The sequence below is a fragment of the Phyllosticta citribraziliensis genome, assembly GCF_038025025.1.
Source record: "Phyllosticta citribraziliensis strain CPC 17464 chromosome Unknown J3D65scaffold_8, whole genome shotgun sequence".
Lineage (NCBI taxonomy): Eukaryota > Fungi > Ascomycota > Dothideomycetes > Botryosphaeriales > Phyllostictaceae > Phyllosticta > Phyllosticta citribraziliensis.
The window spans coordinates 668,810-695,412 of record NW_027117345.1 but is presented as its reverse complement, the minus strand read 5'-3'; the positions used below and the strand labels follow the sequence as shown (position 1 = coordinate 695,412).

Genomic DNA, 26,603 nt, shown 5'->3' with positions numbered 1-26,603 from the left:
TCCTAGGGCCACGCTTAGAAGCCTTGTGTCAGTAATACTTTATTAACTTTGCGGTGTATGAAGAAACTAGCCTGTCGACCCTTGTCGACTCCTATCGTTCACAACACACATTATCACGAAGTAGACGGCCCCTTTACATATACTATACTTGGTCCATGAAAGCACCTAAAAGAACATGTTTCCCATGTACTGCGCAGTTGTTCCCAGTTCGACATGATTAAAGGGCAAAGTTGGCACCCAACTTATGGACACAGGGACGCCGTCGACTCCTTCCCATGTGGTCGCCGCGCCGACCCAAGAGGACATGCCCAGCAGAAACTCCCCGTCACACGGCATCCGACAAGACGACAACCTAGCTGTCCCTTTCTCTCGCATGGCAGCAGCTTTATCGCCACCATCTCTTACGAACTTGTCGGCCAAAGCCTTTCATCCCTCTCCCACCATCAGCTTATTCCGAAAGACGACACTCCGCTCCCAACACCGTAGTGGCTTTTGAGCAGCTTTCCAGACAGGTCACGCCGTATAGCAATCGTTCCAGCCATGTACCCGAACCCTCACAGCCTTCCTGGCCTGCAGGACGTCCGAATCCTTCCTTGTCCGCCCAGCTTGCAAAGAGCACCGAACATCTACATACGCAAACCTATCTGCGAGACCTTCGGGTGGTGTGAACATGTCGGCCTCGACCGAAAGCGCCGTCACTCTTGCAGCTCCATCGAACTGCTGCTCAGCCAGAGCACTGCCGAACCCTTCTCCAGCAACCAGGCAGGAGGACAACGAGTCAACAAGTGTGAGCTCCCATGTTGCAAGGGCTCGCAACTTCTGGAACCCTTTGTCGGATCACAGGCCAAGCCCGCATGGCACAACCATCGGCATATCCAGCGATTAGAACAACGCAAAGCCGAACTCGCCCGAGAAATAAAGGAGCAACCCCGTCCCATCCTCCCCGGCCCTTTCGGTGGACGCTCGATCCAGAAGCTCTGGGAGAACGACGAAGACAATGCTTGGGACGTTGGTCCAAGTCAACCTAGGGGACACGAGCTTCCTCCAAGTCCACCTGGAGAACACGAGCTTCCTCCACAAGTGCCCCCTTGGCTGCCCGCTTGGCCCGGCCCCAGTCTTGGATTCTCATCAGGTCCTCAAATGAATGTCGAGTGGATTGAGAAGGACAAACACCATGTTCCGGACATTTGTCTAGCTCCATCTGGACATCACGTCATTACGCCGCAAGTGCCGCGTGAGCAGCCTCCTCGCACCGGCAATACCCCACCAGGCCGTCAAATCAAGGTCGAAGGGACTGAGAATGACCAATCCAATGTGTCGGAATTTGGTCAACGTCCATCTAGGGAACACGAGATGACTACGCAAATGCCCCGTAGTCAGCTTCCTCCCATCGACACTATCCCACGAGGTCCTGAAAACAATATCGTAAGGATTCGGAAACCTATCAAGCCGGTCATTCCTCTCGTACCCATCACCCCTCCTCGCACCGACACCATCCCACCAGGCCCTCAAACCAACGTCGAAAGGACTGAGAATGACCAAGCCAATGTGTCGGACGTTGGTCAACGTCCATCTAGGGAACGCGAGATTACTGCGCAAGGTCCTCAAATCAATGTCGAAAGGACTCCGAGACCTATCAGGCCGGTCATTCCTCTCGTACCCATCACCCCTCCTCGCTCCGGCACTATCCCACCAGGTCCTCAAGCCAACGTTGAAAGGACTCGGAACCCTATCACTCCGGTCGTTCCTCTCGTACCCATCACGCCACGCGGCCGCGGTCTCTCAAGTCCCGGACAGTCTGGACCTGTTCCGTCAAACGTTCGTGCAATGGTAGCAAACGGCAACAACTGTCCTCCATATGTTGCCACAGGCTTCGGGAACCCGGAAAGCGCTCAACCAAATGTCGGGAACGGACGAGGCCGCGGTATCATTGGCCCTCCCCTGGCAATCACGGAAGCTCGGCCTACCACGAGCGTTGGAAGTGGTCGAGGAAACGGGGAATACAATCACCTGGTTCAGACTGAAAACCAGCGCTTCAACCCCCATGCCCCCCATTTTCAGTATCCAGGCCAACAACCACCGCAATTCCCGCCCGGCCAGCAGCCTACTTACTACGATTACCAGCTGCTTGGTGATAGTCAGCAACACGGCCCTAAGCCGGCAATGAGCAACGCATGGATGGGGAACAGGCAGCTGGTGGGCGAGATCCTCGCAACCCAACGCCCTTACTTTCCCCGCCCCATTCTTCTGCCATATGCCGGAGTTGACTACCAACAGATGTACCGACAGCAGTTATTGACACAGTTTACTAACTCCGCTTTTAGTAGAACCTCTCCGGGCGATAGTCAACTGGGTTATTACCAACCCAGGCGCAGGCGTCGCGCTCGCGGTCGCGACAAGAAAATGGCCCGAAGGGAAGAGCAAATGGGAGCGGCGGATGATGGAAAGGATGCGTACCAGAGGATGAGCGCCCAGGCCTCAGGAGCTGGAAGGGGAGTAATGGAGGGAGACGGGTACGCGTGCTGATGAGCTGGCGAGTCTGGGAGGAGGTGCAGTCTGTCATTCTTTGATCTTGGGGGTGTCATCGTTTTTGGACCGGGGGGTAGTTGGATTGAGCTCAGCCGAGCAGCGGACATTGGTCAATGGGGGTCCTCATTTGACGTCTGCTTGTTGTAGCATAGAGTCCTATCTCTAAATGGAAAACTTGTAACACTGTAATCGACTTGCTCTGAATGGTCAGGCAAGTGGTTCTTTGTCCACCGTTTGACCACGTCGTATCCCACTAACCCAACTAGGCAATGGCATCCCTGCCAGCACCGACCGCCATGCCGGAGCGGCAGCTTATCGCCGGCACGGCATCGATCGTCTTACAGTCACAACTTCGGTCGTCCGCCAATATATTTCGTTATGAATTCCTCCTTTCGCTCCTAACAAAGCGCTCGTTTTCCCTTTCTCAGTATCTTGGGGTTTTCCGAAGAAAAAGATAAGCAAACGGCAAAAAGACGGAGCTTGATGAGACGATGGTCGCACACATACAGCACCAACAGCACGACGACCACGTCTCCACCAGCAACAGCGGCATGAGCAGCACCAGATCTGGCAGCGCGACGAGCAGCAGGCATCGTGCCGGCGTGCAGCAGCAGCAGCAGCAGCAGCAGCGGGAGCCGGAGCAGCTGTTTGTGAAAGAGCAAGGAGATGAAGCCATCGAGAATGCAGCGGCGGACGCTAGTCCAGCGGGAGTGCCGCCCGCGAGCTTGACTGAGGACCAGAGGCGTGCTTTGGGTGGAGCTGGAAGAGGGGAGATGAGAGAGTTGTCCAAGTACGAGGTCGGATGGAGGAGGGTGGTGAGGAATTTCAGCCCTTCGTAAGTCTTCTCTTGTCTCGAAGCTTTCAAGATATCTGCTTCGAACCATGTTGCCTGGTTCGGGCAAAGCCTTTTATCTGTTAATGTCGTCCTCGCCCGCTCAGTTATTGAGACCTTGGATACGCTGTGGCTTACAACAAGCAGTTGGTTTTCCGTGACCATGGGAACGGGAATCGTGTCAATTCTCTTCTATTTTATGCCCTACAACGGACGCTGGCTACACTATCTCTCCATCATCTTTTTCTGCCTCAACGTTGTCCTGTTCACAGCAGCTTTCGTCATCTCCTTTCTCCGGTACACGCTGTATCCCGAAATATGGAGCGTTATGATCCGCGACCCAAACAACTCGCTCTTCCTCGGCACCATTCCAATGGGATTTGCCACCATCATCGAGATGTGGGTGTTTATTTGCGTGCCGGTCTGGGGCCCCTGGGCGACCACGTTTGCCTGGGTGCTATGGATGATTGATACCATTGTGGCGGCTGGAGTAACGCTGTCTCTGTCGGTTTTGCTGTTCGTGTCCTCCTTATTTCCTCCATGTCGCGGCAGAACTGACTTGAAGGCAGGATGATGCATAGCCACGAGATCAAATCACTTGAGCGTTTCACAGCCGCGCAACTACTCCCTATTGCCGCCACGATCGTTGCGGCTGGCACTGGTGCAGAGGTGGCTGAAGTGCTCCCAAACCCAGACCATGCCCTGGGCACCATAATGACATGCTACGTTCTTTGGGGCATGGGAACTCCCCTTGCCATGGCGGTGCTTGTAATGTACTACCAAAGGCTGGCTTTGCATAAGATGCCCCCGCGAGAAGTCATTGTGAGCTGCTTTCTTCCGCTTGGACCGCTTGGTTTTGGCGGATACTCGTACGTACTGGCCATCTCACCTTGCGGTTAGCCCAGAACTGACGCTGAATACCTTAGGATAATGTACCTGGGCAAAGTCGCCAAGGCAAATTTCCCGGCGACATCGACACTCGACCCAAGCGCTGGGTCTGTAATGTACGTCGTGGGATTCTTTCTGGCTCTCATCATGTGGGGATTTGGGCTCGTCTGGTTCTTCATCGCGCTGGTAAGCATCTACAAGGCGCGGCCGTTCCCCTTCAACATGGGGTGGTGGGGGTTCACGTTCCCGCTGGGCGTTTTTGCGGCGAGCACGATCCAGATTGGCATCGAGATGCCGAGCGCGGCGTTCAAAGTGCTGGGCGAAATTTTCAGTATAGCCGTGATTTTGCTGTGGTGTCTCGTTGCGGCCAGGACGGCCAGAGGAGCTTGGTCCGGCAAGCTGTTCTTTGCGCCGTGCCTTGCGAACTTGAAAAAGGACGGCGAGGCATCAGAAGAGACGATTCCAGCGTAGTGTGAGCTTTAATGGAAGAAGTGGCTGCCGCACGTGGACATGGATGAAAGAAGTGGACTACGGAAGTCTTGGAAGTGGACGGACGGGCTGGACCGAGGCAGGCATACGTCACGTCACGATTCCGGACTGTCTGGACCTGACGACGGACGAGACAACTGAACCAACCAACCGACACGGCGCGCAGCTGCACCACAGCGACCCCTTTCTCTCTCCACACTCCACACTCGCACACGCCCACCTCCTGGTGCTCCTCCACGCCCACCGTCCGACTCCTAGCTCAGCTGCGATACCCATCCTCCCTACCTCCCTTCTCTCCTCCGCCTGCCGCCTGCCGCCGCCGTCGCCGTCCTCAACCGAACCATCCAGGCAGCCAGCCCGCCATGTCCGAAGCCTACGAGCGCGAGCGGTATGTCCAACTGTGGTCCCATCCAGTCCTCCACACACTCGTAGCCATGCGCGGAACAAGCACGCGCCCACATGCCCCTCCCAACGCGTTCAGCACGGCCAACTCGCCCATCCCCAACCCTATGAAAGGCATTCGTCAAAGAACAACACCCCAATCATCTCGACACACCACGGCACCCGCGAACAACCACCAGGCGAAGCTGATGCTAACCGCACTCCGTAATCTACAGGCAGAACAACTCGCGGCTGGACGAGCTCGCCGGCAAGGTGTCGGCCCTGCGCGGCGTCACCATCGACATTTACGACAACGCGCGCGACCAGCATGTCATCGACTCCTCTGTACGCAGCACCCACCACCTCTTGCCAGCCTCGCACTGTCCTCGCGACCGAATCCCCACAAATACCCTGAAGAGTCAAGACCGCAGCTAACGCAGCCGGAGCACCGCAGTCCGAAACCTTCTCCTCCATGGCCTCGTCGATCAAGGGCAGCGCAGGGCGCATGACGCGCATGGCGCAGCAGGGCAACAAGGTGGCCATTTTCAAGCTCGCCGCCATCATCTCCGGCGTCGTCATCCTGCTGTACTGGATCTGGGGCTTGCTGTTCGGCCGGTGAGCGCACAGGTGAAGACTATCTGGGGTCGTAAAACGCCGAAAACGGAGTGGACGGGCATCTTTTCAGTGGGAGTTGTGGGCGGAATGGAAGACGCGGGCAGCGGCCACGTGTGTGCAGTAGCATCACTTTGCGTTCAAGCGGGCAATCAACAGCACGCGTGCACTTTGCGGACAACTGGGTTGGTTTGATTCAGGAACAAGGGCAGGAAGCACGGCGTTGGGTTTGGGTTCAAAACAGTTGCATCTTTTTGGGAAAAGCCAAGTTGGGGAGTACGAGTGCCGAGTAGAACATGTCACTCGGTACCTTGTCCGGTTGAAGCCATGATTTATCTTTGGCACATTTTAGTCTCTGCATTCCTTCCAATACCTAATCATCATGCTCGAATCTTCAAGATGCGCCGCTACTCCTATCCATGCCTTGAATGCAACCATATGCGTACCCGAAACTCGATACGGAGTGCACGCTTATTCCCAAACATTGGCAAACAGGTCATCTCCTGGCAGTGTGCTGACCGGCTTGGGAGCGGCGTTGCCAGCAGCTGCGGTGCTTGACCCCGTCGCGCTGTTCCAGCCGCCAAAGTCATCGTCGTGGGTCACCTGGGGCGTCGACGCGCTTCCCCAGCCTGAGGTATTGGACGCGGGCGTCGATGCCGAAGGAGCCGTAGCCGTCGTGTTGTTCGTAGCCGTGGTCGCCGAAGACCACGCATCGCTGGATCCCCATGCATCCAAGTTCGACATTCCGGAAGCGTAGTTTACGGCCGGCGCCTGGGATTGGGGCTGAGACGGTTGGAAAGGAGCGGCGGGCGAGGAAAGATTGAAGGCGGAATTGGCGCCTGGAGAGACAGGTGGTTTAGTTGGTGCCGCAGCAGGGGCAGGGGCAGGAGCAGAAGCGGGAGTATCGAATGAAAGGTCAAAAAGGTCACCTGTATTGCTGGCCGCCGCTGGCTTGGGCGGATTGACAGCGGCTGGAGAGGTGGACGAGCTAAAGTCTCCGAATCCACTGTTGGAGCTGAATGTCCGAGACGGCTGAGGAGGATTGGCTGGCTTGGCCGCAGGTAGAGAGTCGAAAAAACCGCCCCCGCTGCCAAATCCAGAGCCAGATCCCAACGGCTGGTGGGAGCTTGCGGGTGTGGAGCTCTTCGGTGTGGCGTTCATGAGATCGGCGAAAGGCGAGGGCTTCGGAGCCTGCTGAGGAGCCATGTTCATGCTGAGACTGCTAAAGGCGTCGTTGAGGCCGCCCATTGGGCTTGACTGGGACTGGGGGGATTGTAGTCCGGGAGACTGCAGACCGCCGAACGAACCAGAGGATCCTGTATGTTGATGCTTGACAGCAGGTTGTCCAGCAGGCTTCGCTGCATACAGGGAGAGAATTGATTGCTTCAAGTCGGCACGAGGAGCATTGGAGGGAGCGGATCCCGTAGTGCTCGCAGGACGCGTCGGCGTCGAGGAGCCTGAGCCCCCGAAGAAGTCGAGTCCAAGGAGAGAATCTCCCGGCTTGCTTTGCTTGGGAGGAGCAGCTTCAGCCTTGGGGGGTGGTGGTCTGGTTACAGGCGGGGGTCCTGTGCTAGGTCTTGAGGGAGGTGAGGTGGTCTCGTCGCCAAAGATGTCCATTGTTGGTTGCTTCCTCACCGGAGGAGGACCGGAAGACCGGCCTGGTGCTGCGGCTGCAGCTCGCTGCGAGGATGAGCGCTCCAGCTTGGCCTTTTCCTGCACAACATTGAGTGGCTGAGATGGTCAGTGTGATTCGTGGCGAGTTCCACCGCGGGGACGTACCACGTCATCGTCCCCCTCGGTATCCAATGCAGAGGGATCTGGCATAGGACCGTCCATAACCCACCGCTTCGATTCATACTTTGTGCGAATGAAGTTTTCGATTTTCCTAGTGCCGTCAGCTGAGTGGTCACCGTGGGTACCAGCGTTGGTGGTGATCTTACGCTTCAGAGGGAATGTGGCCTGGCGCAAGCTTAGATTCCCAGTACCTATCGGCCGTCAGCATCCATATCCAAGGCGCTGTTATTTGAGACAGACTTGTTTGCTCTTGAATTTCCCCATCGCAGCATGCTCTGCAGTTGCTCATCCGTCCACGAGTCGAGATCCACAGACTTGACTCGGCTGATATGCGTGCCCATGCCTCTGTGTATACCTGAGCATCTGAGAATTGGTCAGGATACAGTCTCGTAGGTCGGCGCAGGCGTCTCATCAGGGGCTGCCTACCGAATGCATATGAAGATGCCTAGGTTCCAGCTGGCCCAACGAGGGTCTGTGAGGAGTGTCAGCAAAGACTGAGGCGGACAATGTAGCGACAGGGCCTGACTCACGCTTGTTCCTCTTGCAATCTGCACAGCTCTTGTTCGGCTCCAGCTTGACCAAGCTCTTGAGTGTTTGCTGGTTTTGAGCGGCGCGCTCTGCGCGGGGGTCAGGGCGCCGCGACATTTCGCGAGGCTTGGTGGCGAGGATCGGGACTTGGAGACGAGAGAGTCGACAGGAAGAGAGTCGGCGTCAGGAGTAGGCAGGAAACGCGGTGCGCAGGGCTCTTTGAGGAGTGGAGGAGTGGAGCTGGGAGAGGGTGGTTGAAGGAACTCGCCGCGACCGAGTGCGAGTGCGGGACGGTGAACTCCCCCGAACTGAAAGGCGGTGAAGAGGGGCCACCTGCTTGCACTGGCTCTCGTTCACGACACGACGCTCAAGCTCAACACCTCGTGTCCCCAGATTCTGTCCTCAAGCTAAATCACTGTCTCTTTGAATTTTCTACGCGGCGTCCTTGTTTCATTTCTAACGTCCAATTCAATACGTTGTCCAAGTGACGTGAGCTTTTTCTTTCATCGCAGTTCTTCTGTACTCAGTCGACACGCTGCAGTCTCGCCATCTCTTTGTGCTGTCAAAATGACAGCTTGCCGTTGCAACTAGCCTGCAAATCGTCTTAGCTAGGCTTCAGCACAATAACCAGGGTACACCACGCATACTGATAACAACCCCCAAAGCCATGGGATCTAATTCTGAAGATGCCCCGCTCTGCGCCCAGATTTAAGCAAGTGAATGATGGCAACACAATCGGATTCCATCGTAATTAAAGCCATTGCCGGGTTGAAGGCAGTCAATGTGGCACCGGGTTCAGAATCCAACCAGGAGGTGAATGCCTAGCAAGCAAACGACAACAAATCCGCGAGAGAAAGCAACTATCAGCAAAGCTTGATGTAAAGACCACCCGACCAGAAGCCCCTAGAAAAGCATCCTTTTCAACGACTTTGTTTTGATTCCTTTCGCCTTTTCGCTTTGAATCCACACCTTCACCCAGGCCCACGTCCCACGGCATGGACAACACCACCGCTTCTCAACACCGGCACGACAGCGAGAACGCCTCCAGTGATTCCGACAAGGACCAAATGTGCATCGATACAGACGACTTTGCCGACTTTGTGTGGCTTAAAGGCAGCAGATACAGCTACACGCAGACGCTGGACCCGTCTCTGAACGACCCCGACCTGGAGAAGCGCTACAATTTGCACCCCAGGCGCCAACAGCCCCGCAACGGCTATCAAGAAGGACAAAAGGACCGCAGTCTGATCGACGAGCGAGCCGGCGAGCCGGGATATCAACCCAAAGGAGTGGAGGAGTGGGCCGCCGGAGTCGCGGCCGCTGCCAACAACAACGCCGCGAGCCACAACCAGCAGTTGCGAGAACGGACGGCCAGGCTGCGCAGTCGGGAGCGCGCTGCAATCGACGCAACCGTCACGACACTCGAAAGGTCGCAGAACGCAGTGCCAGGTCCGACGTCGCCTAGCAGTGCTGCGGCTGGGGAGACCCTCTGCTCGCTCGTCGAGAGCAACTCTGGTTCGTCGAGCACATCACATAAATTCCATCTCATCCCCACTGACTTTTGTTGCCCCAGAAAACGTGCTCGTCATGTACACGGCAAGCAAGTGTTCTCCGCGCGTGGTATGCCAGTATCCGCTGTGTCCGCGGCCCAACCGCGACATCAGCGAAGCCGGCTCTTCATACGTGAGCCTGGAGCACCTTGGAGACTGGAAAGACTTGACTGCGGCACCCGGTATTGAAGTCCGCGGCGATGATGGCGTGACGAAGCTGATACCGGTCTTCGTTCGTGCTGGCAGGGACGAGTCGCTGCATGTCCACGGTACTTTTTGCGTCGCATGTTTGAAGGAGCTTTGTCTTTGGCATGTTTGAAGGAGTAGGTTGTCGTATCCTGCTTGGAATGGTGTGATTGCAAAGTCTTGAAGTAATCTGACTTGGGGGCTTTGGCTAGATTGGAAAGGGTCTCAGAGTGTCGAGTCCATTTGCAATTTGATCAATGTACATGGGACTTGAAGAAGAGTGGTTTTCCCTCAAGACTTTGAGGAAAGCGCCGACAGGAAAGGCAAGTCGTTGGATTTGACAACGTAAATTGCATGCATGCAAAAAAGTACTTACAGAACCTACCATGAACCATAAAACGTGACATCATGACAGCATCCACGCTCACCACTCACCAATCAACTCGTTAAACGGCTCCTTCTCCTCATCGAGAACCTTCCTAGCGCCCTCTTCGCCGACAGCCGGCAGCTCCTTGACGCCCCTGTCGCGCCACTCCTGCGGCACGCTCTCCTCGACGTCAATCAGGCCGACCTGGACCAGGACGGCAGCCTGGTCCCAGTAGACGTGCTCGGAAAAGATCTTGCCGGCGCGCACGGCGACGACGCTGACCATGACGATTTCGACGGGGCAGTTGGAGGGCGGGATGCCGGGGAGGATCCACGGCATGGGCTGGGTGTGCTTGAAGCAGACGAGCAGCTCGTCGACGATGCGGTCGACGCCGATGGTGCGCGAGAGGAGGCGGGTGCGGAAGTTTGTGGGCGGGCTGGCGCGCGGCGACAGGGCGGGCAGGAAGAACTCGGCGTAGAAGCGCGCGAGGTCGTCTTTGCCCAGCCCGCCCGTCATGGTCGGCGTGTACGTGACAAACGGCTTGGGCACGTCCGTCATGGTGGCCAGAATCTTGGCCGTGTCGAGCGTGTGGTACTTGTCTGCGAAGGGCAATAGTTGGACGGGCAATCGGCAAGGGTGGTTGGTGGTGATGGTGCGCGGGTGGTCAGTTGAAGGGGACATGGGCGCGCGAAAACTTACGCTCTTCGTTTTCTTCCCACGGACGCTCAATGTCGAGTTCGGCGGAGAAGCCCTTGCGGATCGTGTCGAGCGAGCGCGTCCACGCCACGGCGTCGGCCACCTTGTCGTACTCGTCCAAGTCGTGCTCGGCGAAGCCTGGCTCCACGCCCTGGTACGTGTAGCAGGGGTACGACAGCTTCTGGGTGCCGCCGGTGCCAATTCCTTGCGTGATCCTTCTCCTGACCGTCTTCCTCTTGCCCTGGATCCCCAACACTTCCGACGTCTTGTTCACTCCAATCTGCGTCCCGGCCAGGTGCACCATGATGCGCGTCGAGGGCGAGTAGTGCGTGTGGGGGTCGGGAATCGACGATGGATAGTACGCGACCAGAGAGCGGAGCTTCAGGTCCTGGCGTATAAATGTCTCAAGACATACCGAGGCTGCATCGCCAAAGGCTGCGTGGGTGCAAAGGATCAGTCCCTCTGCGTCTTCAACCGGCGCGAGAGCAAGGAGCGCTACCAACTATCGAATATGCCCCTCCAACACCCAGGTTTTGTCCCAGCGAATGGAGAGTCTTGACGTACTGCTTCCCGCCTTCGCCAAAAGGGACGTACATGACGTCGAAGCCCTCGTCGCGCCAGGCTTCGAGTGTGTATTCGTCAAAATCGTCGCTCTCGGCCGTGATGTAAACGCGCGGAGTCGTGGCGTGCCAGTTGAGGAGGCTCCCGCCTCCGTGAACTCTCAGTGTGGCCATGTTGGGGCGATGTTGATGCAGTGCTCGCGGGGACGCGCGATGGCTCTGGATATAAGCGTGACATGGCAGTAGTGGGCTGATTGGAGACGTCGACGAGGGCTCATCAAGCTTGGCCCTGGTCCATGTCTAGCACGACGTCATATGCGACAGGGATTTTGACTCTTGAGCTTCGACTGAGATCCATCGGGGCTGACTACTACCCACACCACTTTATATGTTGTTTGCAATGTCCACATACATTTGGAATCCGTCTGTATTCCAGTTGGGGTCCATGGACAAGGCCAGGCAGGCAGAGAGGATTCAGGATTCCAACAAATAATCAGTTTAGTTCAGATTTGTCTTCCGAATACCGCTCGTCTAGCTGATATCTCCTTCATCTATCCTCTCCTCTCCCCGGCGGTAACGGCAATCGCGACGGCGGCGGATGGCAATGGTCGGTCCAAACAGCGGGCAAATCCACACCCCAACACCAAGACCACCAACACCGCTCTTGCAAAACAGCACCTACATCTCCACCTCATGCACTTGAAGCAGAAACCCCCGTCCAGATCCCCAGCCCATGCCCGCCAAAAGCTCGCCGGAAGAAAACCCAAACCACTGACCGACCGACAACCGAGAAAACCCCCTACCGTGCCTGACCCTTTTTTCCCGGTATTGTACAACCCAAAGAAAATAAATAAAAAAATAAGACTAACATTGGACGAGCAAGGTCACAATACAGTCAGACCACTGGATGGGGATATTGCGACATCTCGCCCTCTCCTTCTGGCGCGAGTGACTGACTGAAGGTCCCTTGCGTCCAGGTCCTCCTTGCAGAATTCAATAGACATCTCCCACACCGCGTATGCAAGTGTGAGACCTCGAAGAAGCTAAGAAGTGCTCACAATCGTGGAGCGGTGCGCTTCCAGTGTTGAAATAGGAAGAATGATAAGACGTGGAGGAAGCAGAAGAGAGTCGAGAGAGGAGCGTATCAACAGTCGAGATGGATGATTGAGGATAAGCACTTGGCCAATCCGCCACCAGGAGCGACTCACGCTTGCTGATGCAATACTTGCCGACTCTGGTTTCGTCCGTCCAAGGCAAGTTTCCGTTCGAGAAGAATTTGGCCTTCCGAGCCAAGATAAAACAACAAGATGCGGGAATAACCCAACTCCTCCATGCCCAACGCCTTTACTCCAGTGCAAAGTTCAAGTGTCTTCCTTGCCGCCTCGCCAGCGAATCGTTGACCTGGCGAACGAGGACCAAGGAGACCCCAAACCCGGCGACAAACGTCCTTCTTTCACATCATGTCTCCATGCTCTTACTTGTCATGGACCGCTTTTCTTTCGAGAGCCCCGAGGGAGTCGAACTTCCAGACCCGCTCCCTCGACCGAGGAGTTCAGTGTTTGTTGTTGGGTTGTCGAAGCTTGTCCGTTTTCTCCCGCTCCCGTCATCTTCGACTTCATCCGAGTCGTCGGCCAGCTCCCCGAGTCCGAAGGTGCCCCTGCCACCCTCTAGATCAATGTCCCTCTGCTGGAAGCCGCGCATCAACCCTTCCCTGTCACCAAGGCTGTGTCTGCTTGAAAATGCGCTGTCTCCGGAGCGGCGGGACTGCATTGAGCGCCGAGTCTGGTAGTTGGCTATGCCGTCAGTCGGGACGGCATCGTCAAACTTGTGTGCGAGGTGCGAGTTGCCTTCGGGGTCGCCACGGGATAGGTTGAGCAGGTACACGCCGCTAAAGATCACCAGAAATCCACAGATCAGCGAGATTGTATTCACCGCCGATGTGGTGTTGAAGCCTCGGAAGAGGATGGACGAAGCAATTAGCGTAAAAGTCGTAAACGTTACGTAGTATAGAGGATTGACACTGGGACCATTAGCAAAACCGGACAGCCTGTGGCCATCTTGGAAGCGTACATGTTTGTCGAGAACTGGCTCAGAGCCTTGTTGAAGTAGTTCATTTGCGTCAGGACGCAAACAACAACGACGATTGCGAAGACGTAAGTGCTCGGGTGTGTAAATTGGTTGTTGCCAGCTAGGGTCAGCTTCAAGGCGATGCCGAAAGCCTTGACGGCCATGACTGAAAGCGATCCGACGGTCGAGCAGATTGAAAGGTAGATCAAAGGGTTCTGACGGCCGTGTTTTGGTGCGACTTTGTAGATCATCGAGATGGAGAAGACTGTCACTATGAGGCAGTAGAGCAGAAAGCCTAGAATTGGGATTAGTTAGAAAAATCAAGCGACATGTCCGCGACGAAAGGGAGAACTTTACCTGGCTGAATCGCAAAGTGGAGAATCTCGTCAACCGTTTGAACCTCTTTGTCCGGTGGAGCATGGAGAACGATGATGACAGATCCAATCAGGCAAGTTGCGCATCCGATCTTGCCCAGGGTCCCAAGAATTTCCCCGAGAAAGTATACACCGAGTACAGAACTAAGGCGCGGATGAGCATCATGTCCTGAAGCTTTTGGTCTTTCCACTCACCCAATGAGCACAGAGAGTGCGCCCAGAGGAGTCACCAGGATGGCTGGAGCAAAGGCATATGCGGCGAAATTTGCGATTTCGCCAATAACCACTGCGCAGTGTCAGCCCCAATCCATTGCAACCATGCAGGCTGTTGCGCACTTGTCACGATGCCTCCCCACCATATCGAAGACCGGAGGTAGGCGAAACCACTTCCGTCAAAGCCATGGCGTTCCCCAGCTTGATTCAATCCCTTTGCCACCGGTCAGCTTGTGTCGGACGGAAAGCGAGCTCGCAGGGCGTGTCGAGAGGTCGGTGGCGTTGGCGCGACGAACCTTTTTGGTGAGAACAAAGCTTGTGCCTGTAACTTTGGTCAGTCCAAGAGTCGGTTGCGGGAAGTTGCAAAGCAAAGGGGGGAGGGGCTCACCAATGGCCAATGACGAGGATATGGCCAGCATCAGCCCGACATATCTGAAATACAAGAGTCAGTACTGAGGTCGACCTCCTTGGGTGGAGTTGCGGGAGTTGGTGCAGCGCTCCTCGGACGAGGGCGAGGCCAGGCACGGCGCGCGGGTGGAGGCAGGCAGGTAGGTAGGTAGGGCGATTCGGCGTACTTGTCTTCTACCATGTTGTCTAGGACGGCAGTCCACGACCGGCAGCAAAGCAAAATTGTAGAGCTCTCCTTTGGCAGCAGAAGAAGAGCTGGGCAGCAGACGGTAGGCGGGTCAGAGAGGCGAGGTTGTAGTGATCGCCGCGGCCGGTGCGCAGATGGTCTCGGGCGGGATGTGTCCGGTGTTGGGACCAGCAAGCGGGTTCGTCGAGGGCGAGCAGAGCAGAGAAAGGGGCGGGGGCGGGGATGTGCGAAAGGTTGAATGAGAGGAGAAAGAGACAGTGTCGCGAGAGAGAGAGAGAGCAAGAGAGCAGCGAGCGGACGGATGGACGGGTGGGCAATACAAGTGGAGCGGCGCGCGGCTGTAGAGCGAGCGAGACTGGAGAGAGAGAGTGTCGAGTTGCGTAGGTGGTCCAAGTGTCAGGTCGATTGGGCGTGCCTGGCTGGGGCCCTGGGCTTACGGTAGGGTAGGGTAGCTCTGGACTGGACCCAGAGTGGGAACGAGCGGAATGAGGCCGTACGGTACTGAGCGTCTTCGTGTCGTCTTTTGCCTCCCTTGGTTCATGTCAGGAGGCACCGGGCGGCTCGTCGCAGGCGTTACATAAGGATGCATCCATGGCAGCAGCATTCATTATTCATGGACAAGGAACCTCTCTCTGCTCTGCTATTTTGGTCCCGCCGCGTTGCGTGGCCTGAAACACTCGACTGCCGGCCCTCTGCCATCTCATCTCCCTCCTCTGCGGCTCTGCACTGGCGCGTCCTCTCGTTTTCCTCACTCCTCCATTCTCCGCCTTGGCTACATGTAGCTACGACAAGGCACTGACTGACTGCACTGCTACAACTACGCTGCTACTGCAACCAGCCCGCCGTTTTTCGCGTCCCCCTCTCCTCCAAAACTCCCGTCGATCAACGTCCATCAACCTGGGTATATCTGGCCTGCCGCATCAAGGCTTTCCATCTGCACGCAGCCTTGCAACGCCAGACTCCTCGATCCTCCATCTCCGTCCCCATCCCCATCGTGACCGAAGAAAAAAGAAAAAGAAAATTCAGACTCAAATAAAATCAAACTCCCCGGTAAAGTGCCCAAGCCCTTGGCAAATCGCGTGTGGACATGCACAGCTACAAAAGCCACGCCTTGGTCCCCTGGTGCAGACCAGGCAAGGCTGGGCGGGAAGCGCTGCTGAGGCGAAGGGGCTTTCGGGTCGGGCCGGGTTAGTGAACTTTCATGTCGAGCTCGCACTTACTGCTTCATTGCCTGCGTCGTTAGTTCCCAGCCATCTTGACATCGCTCCTGGCAAATCCGAGGCCGTCGTCATCCATCCGCTCGCTATGTATCGTCGAGTCTTCGAGCCGCGGCTTTGCTTCGGATCCGTTTGCACTGCTGAGGCATGGCCCTTCGGCCGCAAGTCCGGAGCAGGGCTAGCTGTCTTCAAGTTACGTGTACACGGGGGCAAGGGTTCTTTGTTGGACGCGCGGTGGAACTGGAGGAAGCGCCAACATCGGAATGGGGGTTGGGGGCACCGTGGGAAAACGAGCTTTCGTGGCTGTGCAGTCCTCATCCCGGGCTTTCGACAGGGCCATCACCCGGACTTGACTTTCTTGAGAGCTGCGCGACCGTGAGCTTGCCGATCCAGTGTCGTTGCGTGTGAACTTGGCTTACCTTGGTCGTTGTCAGCGGTCTTCTCGCCGTGATCAAACTCCTCCCAGGTTCTTTTGAAGCTGGACGGAGATGCAGCGACACCTTCAGCCGTCGAGGCCTCTTCTTCCGACTGACGTGAAAGTTCCTCGTCGTCGTAGTCAATGGTATCGTCGTCAACTCCACCTCCAATGGGACTTGCTGGGTGATATTGATCATCGGCAGTCCGCTGCGCGTCGGCCCCAAGCTCTGCAAGCGTCGCATCCTCGTTGTTCTCCGCTGTCTGATTGGCGTAGGCGTCATCGGACTGATCATCATGCGTAGAGCGTCCATCGTGATCATTGGCTTCAGGGTCGCCCTCTTCATAGGCATCCTCATTCTCGACAACCACGTACTCGCCTGCTTCTTGGTCGGCAATTCCTGCCTCGTTCGAATCGTTGCCTTTCTCTTGGACGTGGATCTTTTCGTCGAAGGCCTGGGGTTCCTGGTCGTCGTACCCATCGTGCTCATCGTCGCTAGGCAGATCGAATTGTTCCTCATCGTTGAAATCGGCATCTTGTTGCTGTGGGTTAGGGTCATCTTCGGCGTACTCATACTCTCTGCCGACATATCCGCTCTGGTCAAAACCTTGAGCACTGCTTCCGTGATCCTCGTTCTCTTCTCCAGCGTATCCATCCTCATCTACGTGTGGCTCGTGCTCTTCAGCATCTTCATTTTCTTCACCGTCGTTGCCCTCTTGGCCTGCTACATCGGCGCTACCCCCATAGCCAAACTCCTGAACATCGACCGTTCCGACAAAGGATTCAGTCTCTGTTTGAGGATGTTGAGCCGCGGGTTCTGCCGCGTGACTGGTTGCCAAAGTGCCGTGCTCTGTGGTTGCGGGTGTGTTGTCTCCCCGAACGGTCGATGAGCCGTGCGACTCGCCATCGTCGCCTTTGTGTACATCGTCCAAGTCGCTCTGGTCGTGATGTGATGCCGCTGAAAAGTCGCCCGTTGCAAACACCCCCGTGCTGTCTCCAGCACGAGTTGTGTTTTCGTCCTCAGAATTGTACTCAGGAAGCTCATCAGCGTATGGCTCTTCTCCGGCCTCGTGGGTATCCAAATAGTGAGTTCCATCCGTCGCCAAGCTTTCTTCAGGTTTTGTGTCAGCCGAGCCGGGGTCGGCTCCAGCACCGGTACTATGCAAGCTGGGCACAACTTCTTGTCCCTGGCTCACACTGCTATCGAGATCGTCACCTCGTTCACGAGCAAGGCTTCCGCGAGCCGAGACGTTGGCGGCGTCTTTTACATCGGGTGCTCGGCCGCTTTCCTCTGCGTGACCTTCGGATTCCTGCTGATGGTGATCTGGAGAATCAGAGTATGGCTCCTCCTCGGCAGCGTAATCGGGAAAGGGCAGCTGCGACATTCCCTTTCCATCAGAGACGGTTTTCATGATGGACCCCAAACGAGCGGAGAACTTGGTTCTCGTGCTCAAAGCCACGTAAAGTGGCCCGGGATTCTCGACGCCATCATTTCGATGCAGCTGAATGTAAGCATCAAGGACTTGGGCAAAGGTGCACTGGGCGGCATCAAGCGATTCCTGACAACGTGTTAGCGCAAAATGCATCGCGTGAAATGCGTTGTACATACCTCACTGACGCGAAGGCCGAGTTCCGCTACATCTATCTCCAACTCGTCTTCGTGCTGAACCGTGTCACCTAGAACCTGCCTACATGCGTCGAGGAGAGATCGGATGCTTCCGTGGGCAAGCTCCTCATCCTGAAGGAAGTAATAGCTTCCAGACGTGTCACCATCGCTGGGAGGGAAGAGAGATATTTCTTCTTCGTTGTAAACGACCACAACGGGATGCAGAGAATGCGTCGATGTGCTTTGCTGCTCTTCCCCATTCTGCTTTTCGTGAGTCAAGTTCACGGCACCATCGAGACCTTCTGCCCGGGTCTCTTCTTGGTTCGTTCCATGAGATGGCTCAGGCACCGGCAAACTGTCAACATTCTTGGGGGACTGAGCCAAATTCTGGTCGCTGCTTTTCTCGGGAGCTTCTTGGTCTTTGAGTGCTTCCTCGGGAACGCTTGCGTCCGTCTCAGGCGGGTGTCCGCTGACATGGCTCTCCTGGGAGGCTCCAACGGGCGATTTGTCCGCCGGCTCTTCCGAGGGGTTGGCGGGCATATCGGAGCTTTCCACGTCTTTGTCAGTCTGTTCGTGGGAAGTGTCTTCAGAAGTGTGCGGGTCTTGTGGATCTGGCTCTTGACGAAGAGACTCGACTTGATGCGAGACGGGACTGTTCTCGGCGACTTGCTGGAATGAAGCATCCCCTGTCTCCGAAGGGCCAACGCCTTGGCTGTTTTCAGGTGCGTTTGGGGGCATGGGCGGCGCGGCTTCCGATTGTTGCATCGGAAGCTGGTCTTCTTCTTTTGGTTCAAGGGTGACATTGTCATCGTAGTCAATGAAGTCGTCAACTTGGTCTCCATCTCGGACGTCCGTGTCGGCAGGTTCCTGCGGGGCCTCTTTCACTTCAATATCAACGTAGCCAATGTCGCTGGCATCAGTCAGATGTTCATCGGGGACAGAAAAGTTGTCCTGCATCATGCCATCTTCATCTTCTTGGCCATCACTGTCCAGCATGATGTCGTCTTTGTTCTCGTGTTCCGAGCGGTCGTCTACCATGTAGTCGTCGTCCTCTTCTCGGATGGGCTCCACGCTTATGTCAATGTCGATGTCGATGTCATCGGCAGTCCGCTCGTAGTCTGAAATTTCCATGTCTTCTTCTGGCGCTGTGACCTGCAGGCCGGGGAGGGTTTGGTTGGCAGCCATGGCCATGACGCCGCAGTGGCTGTTTGCGACGTGGGTATCGTGCAGCCTCGGCGGATGGTGGAATGAGTGCGGTACTCCAAGTGGCGTGCTGCAAATCAGTAAGAAGCAGGCGGGGTGAGCGGGTAAGCTCTGGCTTGGTCGGTCGCGCGGTTCTCAGGTCGTAGAGGTGCAGACTTTGTCTTCGGTCGATGGTAGGATTGGGGCAGAGGAGAATGCTAAGACGAGCAGGCGTCTGTGGTAGATGGCGATGAGGGTCAGGTCGCGTCGTGGCAAACGAACGGGCAACTGGAGAGAGGTGCAGTGTGCGTGCAGGTGGCGGGCAAGAGGTGACGGTGACGGGAAAACGACGCGACGGGAGAACCAAGGCCACAGGCAGGCAGGCAGGCAGGGCAGACACAGGCACGGACGGGAACCGAAGGAAGGAACGGTGGGCCGGGGAGGGTTTAGTTTCGGTACGGAAAAGTTAGGTAAGCGAGCCAAGGAATGGAGGGCGCTCGGACCACGGTCTCCAGCTGGCTGCTCCCACGGGCGGGCAGCGTACCGGGGATTGGAACGGAAGAAGCCACCTAGGTGTTGAGAAACATTGCCCTCCACCTCCCACAGCAGCACCCTCCATTGCTCTCTTCCTTGATACGAACGCCCTGGTCCATCTGGATTGCCCACCGTCTCGCGCTCTTCCCGTCCAACATGGTGCGTCCAGTGGAGGCCTCCAATTGACCCTGCGCTTGCTAACTCGTCTGTCCCCTAGGTTGTCCTGGCAGCCTCCATATGCACCAGAGGCGGCAAAGCCGTGCTCTCGCGCCAATTCCGTGAGATGCAGCGGTCCCGAATCGAAGCCCTGCTTGCATCTTTCCCTAAGCTTGCCGACTCCGGAACCCAGCACACGACCGTTGAGCAGGACAATGTCCGCTACGTCTACCAGCCCCTTGACGAGTTGTACATGGTCCTGATCACGAACCGCCAATCCAACATCCTTCAAGATATCGACTCGCTGCATTTGTTTGCCCAGGTCGTCTCCAGCATCTGCAAGAGTCTAGACGAGCGCGAGATTCTTCGCAATGCCTTTGAGCTCCTCAGCGCCTTTGATGAGCTCGTCACCCTGGGCTATCGCGAGAACCTGACCTTGTCGCAGATCAAGACGTTCCTGGACATGGAGTCTCACGAGGAGAGAATCCAGGAAATAATTGCACGTAACAAGGAATTGGAAGCCAGTGAAGAGCGCAAGAGGAAGGCCAAGCAGCTCGAGATGCAACGCAAGGAAATGTCTCGCAGTGGTCGCGCCGGGGCAGTCCCACGCACGCCCTCCTACCCTACATACACGCCACCTGTCCAATCCCCCGTCCCCGATACCTATGACAGCTACTATGCGGCCAAGAACGAGAACAAGAAGACCATGCCGGTCAGAGGGAAGGGCATGCAGCTGGGCAAAAAGTCCAAGACCACCAACATGTTCGATGCTGTCCGCGCGGACCTTGGCCCGGAGCCAGAAGCGCCTCTGATATCCAGTACTCCGACGCCCGCATCGGCATCAACGCCCGCCGCTCGCGCTCCCACATCTGCGGACGGCAACGGGTTCCACATCATCATTGCCGAGAATTTTGACGCCAAGTTGAGCAAGGATGGCTCTGTCAAGGTCTTCACTGTGAAGGGTGAATTGCAACTACGCATTTCTGATCCCGCGCTTGCGCAGGCCAGGCTGCACATGGACGTTGGCAACACGCGCGGAGTGCAAATCAATCTCAACCCCAAGGTCAATCGGCCATTATTCGCGAGCGACAAGATTGTTCAGGCAGCAGATGCCTCGAAGGGGTTCGCAATCAACGCGAAGATTCCCGTCGTCCGGTGGCAGCACACATTCGGCTCAGAGGTCCTCGACGACCTCCCAATCACCTTTACTGTTTGGGCCTCCGAGGCGGGAGTCAACACGTACAGCGTGATTGTCGAGTACAAGCTGTCAGGCGATGATTCTCTGAAGGACGTGGCCGTCACCATCCCCTACAGCACAAGCGAACCGTCCGTTTCAAGTCTCGATGCTGTCTACGAGGTCTCCGGGGACAGTCTGGAATGGAACATTGGCAACGTCGACGCCGCCAACTCCAACGGCAGCTTTGAATTTGAGGCTCAAGCAGAGAGCGATGCCGAGTTCTTGCCAATGAGAGTGCGCTTCGCCAAGACGAAGCCGTTTGTGGAAGTCGACGTAAGTTCCCAGCCTGGAAGAAGCGACCATGACTAACTGGACTAGGTCTCAAACGTCACTCTGCTCAACGAGAACGAAGATATATCTTTCTCGAGAGAAGTCAAATCGATTGCCGAGGCCTACGATATAGTTTGATGAATTGTGTGCACATGGGGGTCAGGGGGTGGATTTGGGAGCATTCGGGCTCCTGGGCCATGGAACAATGACAGGGGTGGGCCGGGAGCGCTTGAGCGTGGGGTCATCGATAAAGTCACTAAGCCGAAGGAGCTCAATCTTAGACCTTGTAATGCGTAAACCACCCCCCGAAGCTCACCGTGAGCCGATCAAAGCACTTTGCAAATGTGGTGGTTGTGAGGCGGCAAAGGCATGAGTTGTCCAGGCTTGGTGGATAGTAGAGTGCAGACAGGGAGCATTCGTGCACTTTGGAAAGTAATCTACATGGAGCATTTAAGCCCCAGAGCCCCTGAGCACTTTTCAACAATTACGAGGGACGTGAGGGTCATAAGGAGCATCCATAAGCTCCACTTCTCGTCGTCTTTGTGGGGTGCAGCCGGAGTGCCGCAGAAATTCCTGTGCCACGTGCCTACCATGCGCGGACGCGATCTGAAGCGACGCGCCTCAGTTTCCGCGCCAGACCCGACTGCGACCACGTTATGGATTGATCAATTCTCTCGATTGCTTTGCCTTGGGCCCACCACACGTCTCACTGCATGCCGACAGCGCACCATGGAGCCTGCACAGGCGCCATCGCTGATGCTGCAGGCCGAAAAGGCGCTCCAGCAGCCCATCTACCCTCATCTGTTTTCGTACTGTCCGACGATGGACCTCGTTGCCGTCGTCACCAAGGATGAAAACATCGACGTGTATCGACTCAATGGCCAACGAGCTTTCGGTCTCAAGCGCAAAATGGGCAGCGCCGTCGAGTCGATATGTTGGAAATTCAATGGTAACCAAAGACCCGTCTTCTTGACTCCCGTCAAACGCATTGTCGCCATCATGTGACGCGCATCAAACCTCCAGATGTTAACATTCTTCTCGCACGCAGGTCAGCACCTTGCCGTCGCCTGGGACGATGGAAGTATCGACATTGTCTCGTCTGAAACTGGAAAAACCGTCAAGCAAGTCCTTCGAGAGGCCTCGTCCGCGTCTTTGGGCGATGAAACCTCCGCCCCAAAAGTCTCTTGCCTTGGCTGGGGTGTCAATTTTATAGACGTGGATTCCGTCAAAGACCGCACCGGTTCTTCCAAAGCGACATCCAATGGCCATGACTCGGTGTCAGGCAATCTGCTTGCTACCACCGATGAATGGGCTGAAAAGCAAGACGAGGTCACGTTAGACGACTTTCTCGAGCGCCAGCCGGACATGCAAAAGCTTGGAATAGCACCAGATCTTCCAGACCAAATTGCGTTGATTGACGTCCAAGATGTACTTCCAAAACTTCCCGTCATCCCTGCGCCGCCGGCAAATCCATTGCAGATGATGTCGAGAGCAAGCTCCTCGGACGCTTTTAGCTCGCAGCAGTCAATCGATGCGATTTTCCACTCTCAGCACCTGAAGGATCACAATACTGTTGACGTGCTTCTGGTTGGATGCGAAGATGGATCCATCAGTCCCACCATTTATGATTCCTTGGAGATTGGCGCCATGCGGCTTCCAGGAGACTGGTCATTGTCAAACACGCTCCCGCTTCTCACTGCTTCGCATCCGTACTCTTGCAGTCACTTGTCGTTGATGGAGGTCAGAGGAAAGAAACCGCAGCATGTCAAACTGGCTCTTGCTCCGTTGACACTCCGCTTCATACCAACGACGGGAATATACCTGCACTTAATCGCTTCCAAAACGGCACAGCTTCAGAGTCTCCTGCTGTATCTTCGAGCCTGCCTGAAGACCATCATAGCTTATTTCAATCATGCTCGAGATCTTCCGTCGAAGTTTATGTTGAATATTGATGAGACTCTGGCGTCAAAGGGCGAACCTGACTTGGTCCAAAGCCTCTATCACCTCGCAGCCACCGGCCATTGCCCGAAGACCATCAAAGAATGGTTGACTGATGAGTTGACAGAAAGTGTAAGGCAGACTCGGGACGATGCAGGCGGATGAAGCTAACATGGCACTTTGCTTAGGGCCACAAACGTTGGGATCAAGCTGCTACGCAGGGATACACCAAAGTTCTGGAAATGACTCACGAGAATCTGCTTCCCGCACTCGACCGCTGTAGCATTGTCGTCAGCATGCTGCGTGGCCTGGCGAGGTACACGGGGTCTAGCTCAATTATCAACGTGCCCCCTGAAGAACTCACCGAGATTCTTGAGACCATTCGATCTCTCCGGCTCTTGGGCCACAACATCCTAATCTATGCTGGAGAAGAGCGTCGCCAATTTCTCGCATTCTCGAAATGGTTGCGTCACGAAATCGATACTCAGGCCGCGGATCCATCGACCCAGGCAAATGAAGAAGCCGAGAAGGACGCTGGTGTTGACTATGCCCAGCTACTGGCGTACATTCCCAGGACTCTAAAGGAGAGCAACCTAACCCCATTCTTGAGGCGTCAACAAGACCTGGGCATCTTCAAGCTGGAGGTGGTGGAGTACGAAAACGTGAAGAACAACATGCACTTCCTCAAAATGGACCGGCCTGTGCAAGAGGGTAGCTTGTGCACTTGGTCAGTGACACAGCTCTTACAAGCGCAATGTGACAGATTGTTTGCGCAAATCACGGCATGGCAGGCCGCCAACTGCGGTCTGAGTTGTGGTCTCATCCTCGAGGCAGAAGAGGCTTCGCATGCCCGAGACATGCGGATGGTCCACGAGGTCTGCTCAGTTCTCCTTCCAGAAAGTCGCACGCTAACACCAGAGACAGAGACTCGAAGAGCTGTCCAACTTGACAACATACGTTGCAATTGTTCCTTCTGGAAACAAGAGCCAAGGTGAACAAGCTCTGCCTTCAAAATTGCAAGATTACGCCTAACCACCAAATAGTCCGCCTCCATCGCATTGTTCACGCCGACAAGTTTGAAAACATCGAGAATGACGTTCGATCTATGCAATCAAACACAGTCGAGTTTTTGGGTGGCACGATCAAGGACGTCAAATTCGCCGACGACTCGTCTCTGTTACTTCTTCTCCAACATGGCGCCACCTCATATCTCCTCTTCCTGCCCTACTCGGCCTACTCGCGCGACTTTGCACCGACAGCACAGTTCACAACGTCAACTTTTGCGCAAGAAACATTGGCACATGCGCTCCCAGGTGGATCAGCTATACCTCTCGAAAACAGGGACGGCTGGCAGTTCGAAGCGGCCGACTCGGAGCGCTGGAGCCGCTATGTCAAGCACGTCTTTCGTGCTGGCGATCACTTTGTCCCACTTCGGCTTGAAGTGAACGGCCGCAAGGATAGGCGCATCGTATGCGTTTTGGGCGAGGACTTGAAGCACTACAAGATCTTTGACCTGGACTACGATTCCCAGCGCGATGGGGATGGCGAGGGTGATACGACGATCGACACGATCATGAGTGGTTGAGAGATGACGAGGGCTGTGGCGAGAGGGTCTTGACTGTTGCTTCTGCTTTGTTGCATAGCATGGCGTCTGTGTGTAGGCGTGCTTGTGGAGGACGAAGGCCGGTTGTGCTGATTGCATAGCGCCTTCGCTGATTTCAAGGGGACCAGTACGACCAGTTTCTGGCTGGTATGATGACGAGTGGACTGCCGAGCGGGGCTGTGAGAATACCCCTAGCGAAAGAACTAAAAGCATGAATGTGACGATTGACGAATGCTGGGATGCATTGTGGCAGATGTCGACGAGGGAGCTCAACACGAGTCTTGCTGGCCTGTTAAAAAGACTCAATCGATATTTGAACGGCCACACAGGCACCAGAAATTAGGGAGGAATTCAAAAATGCAGTTGAGGGGCAAGTCGAGCGTGTTTTATGCAACGAGCACTGCTTTACCCTAGCAAAATCCCAGCGCCGATCACCTCGCATCCTTGCGCCACTGTTCGCTCGCGACTACGTGCTGCTCTACATTCAACCAACTTGTCTGCCATTCCTCCTCACTTGACCCATGGCTGAATTACCTGGCCTACTCGGCACGGACGAGAACTACAACTCGGCTTCCGATGAAGAGTTCAATCCCGACGCCGTCGTGGCAGCAGAGGAGTCTTCCAGCTCCGACACCGACGACGAGTCCAACACCCGCGCATCCAACCGAAAGACCAAGACCAAGCGAAAGCGGGACGCGCTCAATGACGACGAACTTGATTCTGGTGATGAGGCGACGATAACCGTGGCGCGAAAGAAACGGCGGACAGGCAGAAAGGACGCCTCGGGAGGAGACGAAGACCTGCACCTCAGCGATGCCGACGGTGGGGAAGGCGGTCTTGTAAAGACGAGGGCACAAAGGAGGACTGAGTGAGTGCTCCATCGACGCATGGGTTTTCAAAGGAGCAGAGACTAACAGAGTCGCGCATTGCAGGCAAAAGGAACGACGGCCTTTGGCCGACACTGAGGGCGCAACCGCAGACATCGATGAAATATGGTCAAAACTAGCCTCAGCACCCGTCGCAAAACCTCCCGAACCATTACCGCCTGCTGCCCCTGCGAATGGCGACGTTCAACAGCCGACGGGCACGACGGTCGCCGCCGCGACGGCGCCCGAAGACGAAGAAACAATCACTATCAAGCGGACCTACGACTTTGCCGGAGACCGCATAACAGAAGAGCGTCAGGTGCCAAAGAACTCGGCCGAAGCAAGGCTGTATCTCACGCAGCAAGAAGCGCAAAAGCAACAGCAGGACCAACAATTGAGAGAACGGAAATCTGCGCCCAGGAGTAGTGCCTCAGCCACCCCTCCTCCAGATGGCTCGCCCGCGACCGCATCCGACGATGGCAAACTCAAAGTTCGCCGCCCTCTGCGCCGCCCATCGCGCTTCGACCCGAATCCTACCGGAGAAGTGAAAGGCTTGCCACCCGATAAACAACTCACATGGGCGAACAGGCGTAGGCTGCTTGATCCGACCCTCGCAGCCTTGTCGCCTGTTCCTCATGCAAACCAGAGAGACGGCATGACAGCAGCAGAACGCGCAGCAGTGGCAGGCGCGCGGCGGCTTGACAAGGCACAGAAGCTCAATACGGTGGACAAGAGCAGGTTGGATTGGGCCGGGTACGTGGATCGCGAGGGCATTGCGGACGAGCTGGACGAATACGGGCGCGCGAAGGAGGGCTACCTGGGCCGGATGGACTTTTTGAGCCGAGTCGACGAGAGGAAGGACGCTGAGAGAAAGGCAGCCAAGATGAAGGGTGTCGGTGCCTGAGCGAAAGGGCCGGG

The 26,603-nt window shown here is 56.0% G+C and overlaps 11 protein-coding genes across 11 annotated transcripts; 7 read left to right on the top strand and 4 right to left on the bottom strand.

The window, feature by feature from the left end:
- Nucleotides 1-540: 540 nt before the first annotated feature.
- Nucleotides 541-2,526, top strand: J3D65DRAFT_659770 (uncharacterized protein; the record flags this gene model as incomplete). Its single annotated transcript, XM_066802560.1, has 1 exon — nt 541-2,526. One exon carries the CDS (start codon nt 541-543, stop codon nt 2,524-2,526), a length of 1,986 nt encoding a protein of 661 aa, XP_066653682.1.
- Nucleotides 2,527-3,313: 787 nt separating this feature from the next.
- Nucleotides 3,314-4,910, top strand: J3D65DRAFT_430455 (voltage-dependent anion channel). Its single transcript, XM_066796186.1, has 4 exons — nt 3,314-3,364; nt 3,469-3,877; nt 3,931-4,230; nt 4,288-4,910. The coding sequence occupies exons 2-4, from the start codon at nt 3,525-3,527 to the stop codon at nt 4,718-4,720; spliced, it is 1,086 nt and encodes a 361-aa protein (XP_066653681.1). The 5' UTR covers nt 3,314-3,364; nt 3,469-3,524; the 3' UTR covers nt 4,721-4,910.
- A 190-nt stretch (nt 4,911-5,100) lies between these two features.
- J3D65DRAFT_669073 (uncharacterized protein) lies at nt 5,101-5,738 on the top strand (the record flags this gene model as incomplete). The annotated part of the gene is made up of 3 exons (XM_066803164.1): nt 5,101-5,126; nt 5,356-5,464; nt 5,574-5,738. The coding sequence occupies 3 exons, from the start codon at nt 5,101-5,103 to the stop codon at nt 5,736-5,738; spliced, it is 300 nt and encodes a 99-aa protein (XP_066653680.1).
- A 333-nt stretch (nt 5,739-6,071) lies between these two features.
- J3D65DRAFT_629525 (stromal membrane-associated protein) lies at nt 6,072-8,331 on the bottom strand. Its single transcript, XM_066800750.1, has 6 exons — nt 8,056-8,331; nt 7,952-7,997; nt 7,766-7,888; nt 7,672-7,716; nt 7,511-7,616; nt 6,072-7,462 (listed from the first exon to the last, which is right to left on the bottom strand). The coding sequence occupies exons 1-6, from the start codon at nt 8,168-8,170 to the stop codon at nt 6,203-6,205; spliced, it is 1,695 nt and encodes a 564-aa protein (XP_066653679.1). The 5' UTR covers nt 8,171-8,331; the 3' UTR covers nt 6,072-6,202.
- A 717-nt stretch (nt 8,332-9,048) lies between these two features.
- Nucleotides 9,049-9,922, top strand: J3D65DRAFT_669071 (uncharacterized protein; the record flags this gene model as incomplete). The annotated part of the gene is made up of 2 exons (XM_066803163.1): nt 9,049-9,568; nt 9,627-9,922. The coding sequence occupies 2 exons, from the start codon at nt 9,049-9,051 to the stop codon at nt 9,920-9,922; spliced, it is 816 nt and encodes a 271-aa protein (XP_066653678.1).
- Nucleotides 9,923-9,960: 38 nt separating this feature from the next.
- J3D65DRAFT_699167 (dienelactone hydrolase-like protein) lies at nt 9,961-11,586 on the bottom strand (the record flags this gene model as incomplete). The annotated part of the gene is made up of 3 exons (XM_066804061.1): nt 9,961-10,755; nt 10,856-11,312; nt 11,356-11,586. 3 exons carry the CDS (start codon nt 11,584-11,586, stop codon nt 10,214-10,216), a joined length of 1,230 nt encoding a protein of 409 aa, XP_066653677.1. The 3' UTR covers nt 9,961-10,213.
- Nucleotides 11,587-12,621: 1,035 nt separating this feature from the next.
- Nucleotides 12,622-14,769, bottom strand: J3D65DRAFT_429981 (magnesium transporter NIPA-domain-containing protein). Its single transcript, XM_066796183.1, has 8 exons — nt 14,642-14,769; nt 14,455-14,498; nt 14,363-14,388; nt 14,190-14,280; nt 14,049-14,139; nt 13,837-13,997; nt 13,483-13,774; nt 12,622-13,432 (listed from the first exon to the last, which is right to left on the bottom strand). Exons 1-8 carry the CDS (start codon nt 14,653-14,655, stop codon nt 12,871-12,873), a joined length of 1,281 nt encoding a protein of 426 aa, XP_066653676.1. The 5' UTR covers nt 14,656-14,769; the 3' UTR covers nt 12,622-12,870.
- Nucleotides 14,770-17,255: 2,486 nt separating this feature from the next.
- On the bottom strand, nt 17,256-19,538 carry J3D65DRAFT_430318 (uncharacterized protein). Its single transcript, XM_066796185.1, has 2 exons — nt 18,096-19,538; nt 17,256-17,642 (listed from the first exon to the last, which is right to left on the bottom strand). The coding sequence occupies exons 1-2, from the start codon at nt 19,088-19,090 to the stop codon at nt 17,558-17,560; spliced, it is 1,080 nt and encodes a 359-aa protein (XP_066653675.1). The 5' UTR covers nt 19,091-19,538; the 3' UTR covers nt 17,256-17,557.
- A 77-nt stretch (nt 19,539-19,615) lies between these two features.
- On the top strand, nt 19,616-21,739 carry J3D65DRAFT_573810 (putative coatomer subunit delta). The gene is made up of 3 exons (XM_066797650.1): nt 19,616-19,774; nt 19,833-21,281; nt 21,327-21,739. The coding sequence occupies exons 1-3, from the start codon at nt 19,772-19,774 to the stop codon at nt 21,414-21,416; spliced, it is 1,542 nt and encodes a 513-aa protein (XP_066653674.1). The 5' UTR covers nt 19,616-19,771; the 3' UTR covers nt 21,417-21,739.
- A 188-nt stretch (nt 21,740-21,927) lies between these two features.
- On the top strand, nt 21,928-25,188 carry J3D65DRAFT_629504 (anaphase-promoting complex, cyclosome, subunit 4-domain-containing protein). The gene is made up of 5 exons (XM_066800749.1): nt 21,928-22,227; nt 22,327-23,348; nt 23,405-24,091; nt 24,141-24,207; nt 24,260-25,188. The coding sequence occupies exons 1-5, from the start codon at nt 22,008-22,010 to the stop codon at nt 24,799-24,801; spliced, it is 2,538 nt and encodes an 845-aa protein (XP_066653673.1). The 5' UTR covers nt 21,928-22,007; the 3' UTR covers nt 24,802-25,188.
- A 152-nt stretch (nt 25,189-25,340) lies between these two features.
- Nucleotides 25,341-26,589, top strand: J3D65DRAFT_646662 (bucentaur or craniofacial development-domain-containing protein; the record flags this gene model as incomplete). Its single annotated transcript, XM_066802290.1, has 2 exons — nt 25,341-25,687; nt 25,752-26,589. The coding sequence occupies 2 exons, from the start codon at nt 25,341-25,343 to the stop codon at nt 26,587-26,589; spliced, it is 1,185 nt and encodes a 394-aa protein (XP_066653672.1).
- Nucleotides 26,590-26,603: the final 14 nt, after the last annotated feature.

Excerpts from the sequence above, each read along its gene's own strand:
- J3D65DRAFT_430455 (XM_066796186.1), top strand. The coding sequence starts at position 3,525 with ATGGGAACGGGAATCGTGTCAATTCTCTTCTATTTTATGCCCTACAAC. Across the intron at positions 3,878-3,930 it reads CTGTCTCTGTCGGTTTTGCT|GATGATGCATAGCCACGAGA; the intron begins GTTCGTGTCCTC and ends ACTTGAAGGCAG. Across the intron at positions 4,231-4,287 it reads CTTGGTTTTGGCGGATACTC|GATAATGTACCTGGGCAAAG; the intron begins GTACGTACTGGC and ends TGAATACCTTAG.
- J3D65DRAFT_629525 (XM_066800750.1), bottom strand. The coding sequence starts at position 8,170 with ATGTCGCGGCGCCCTGACCCCCGCGCAGAGCGCGCCGCTCAAAACCAG. Across the intron at positions 7,889-7,951 it reads GGCATCTTCATATGCATTCG|ATGCTCAGGTATACACAGAG; the intron begins GTAGGCAGCCCC and ends ACCAATTCTCAG. Across the intron at positions 7,617-7,671 it reads GGCCACATTCCCTCTGAAGC|GAAAATCGAAAACTTCATTC; the intron begins GTAAGATCACCA and ends TGACGGCACTAG.
- J3D65DRAFT_429981 (XM_066796183.1), bottom strand. Across the intron at positions 13,775-13,836 it reads CCACTTTGCGATTCAGCCAG|GCTTTCTGCTCTACTGCCTC; the intron begins GTAAAGTTCTCC and ends TCCCAATTCTAG. Across the intron at positions 13,433-13,482 it reads AGCCAGTTCTCGACAAACAT|TGTCAATCCTCTATACTACG; the intron begins GTACGCTTCCAA and ends TAATGGTCCCAG.
- J3D65DRAFT_430318 (XM_066796185.1), bottom strand. The coding sequence starts at position 19,090 with ATGGCCATGGCTGCCAACCAAACCCTCCCCGGCCTGCAGGTCACAGCG. Across the intron at positions 17,643-18,095 it reads GTTGTGGTCGTTTACAACGA|GAGGAGCCATACTCTGATTC; the intron begins AGAAGAAATATC and ends TACGCTGCCGAG.
- J3D65DRAFT_573810 (XM_066797650.1), top strand. Across the intron at positions 21,282-21,326 it reads AGCCGTTTGTGGAAGTCGAC|GTCTCAAACGTCACTCTGCT; the intron begins GTAAGTTCCCAG and ends TAACTGGACTAG.
- J3D65DRAFT_629504 (XM_066800749.1), top strand. The coding sequence starts at position 22,008 with ATGGAGCCTGCACAGGCGCCATCGCTGATGCTGCAGGCCGAAAAGGCG. Across the intron at positions 22,228-22,326 it reads GATATGTTGGAAATTCAATG|GTCAGCACCTTGCCGTCGCC; the intron begins GTAACCAAAGAC and ends TCTCGCACGCAG. Across the intron at positions 23,349-23,404 it reads CTGATGAGTTGACAGAAAGT|GGCCACAAACGTTGGGATCA; the intron begins GTAAGGCAGACT and ends CACTTTGCTTAG.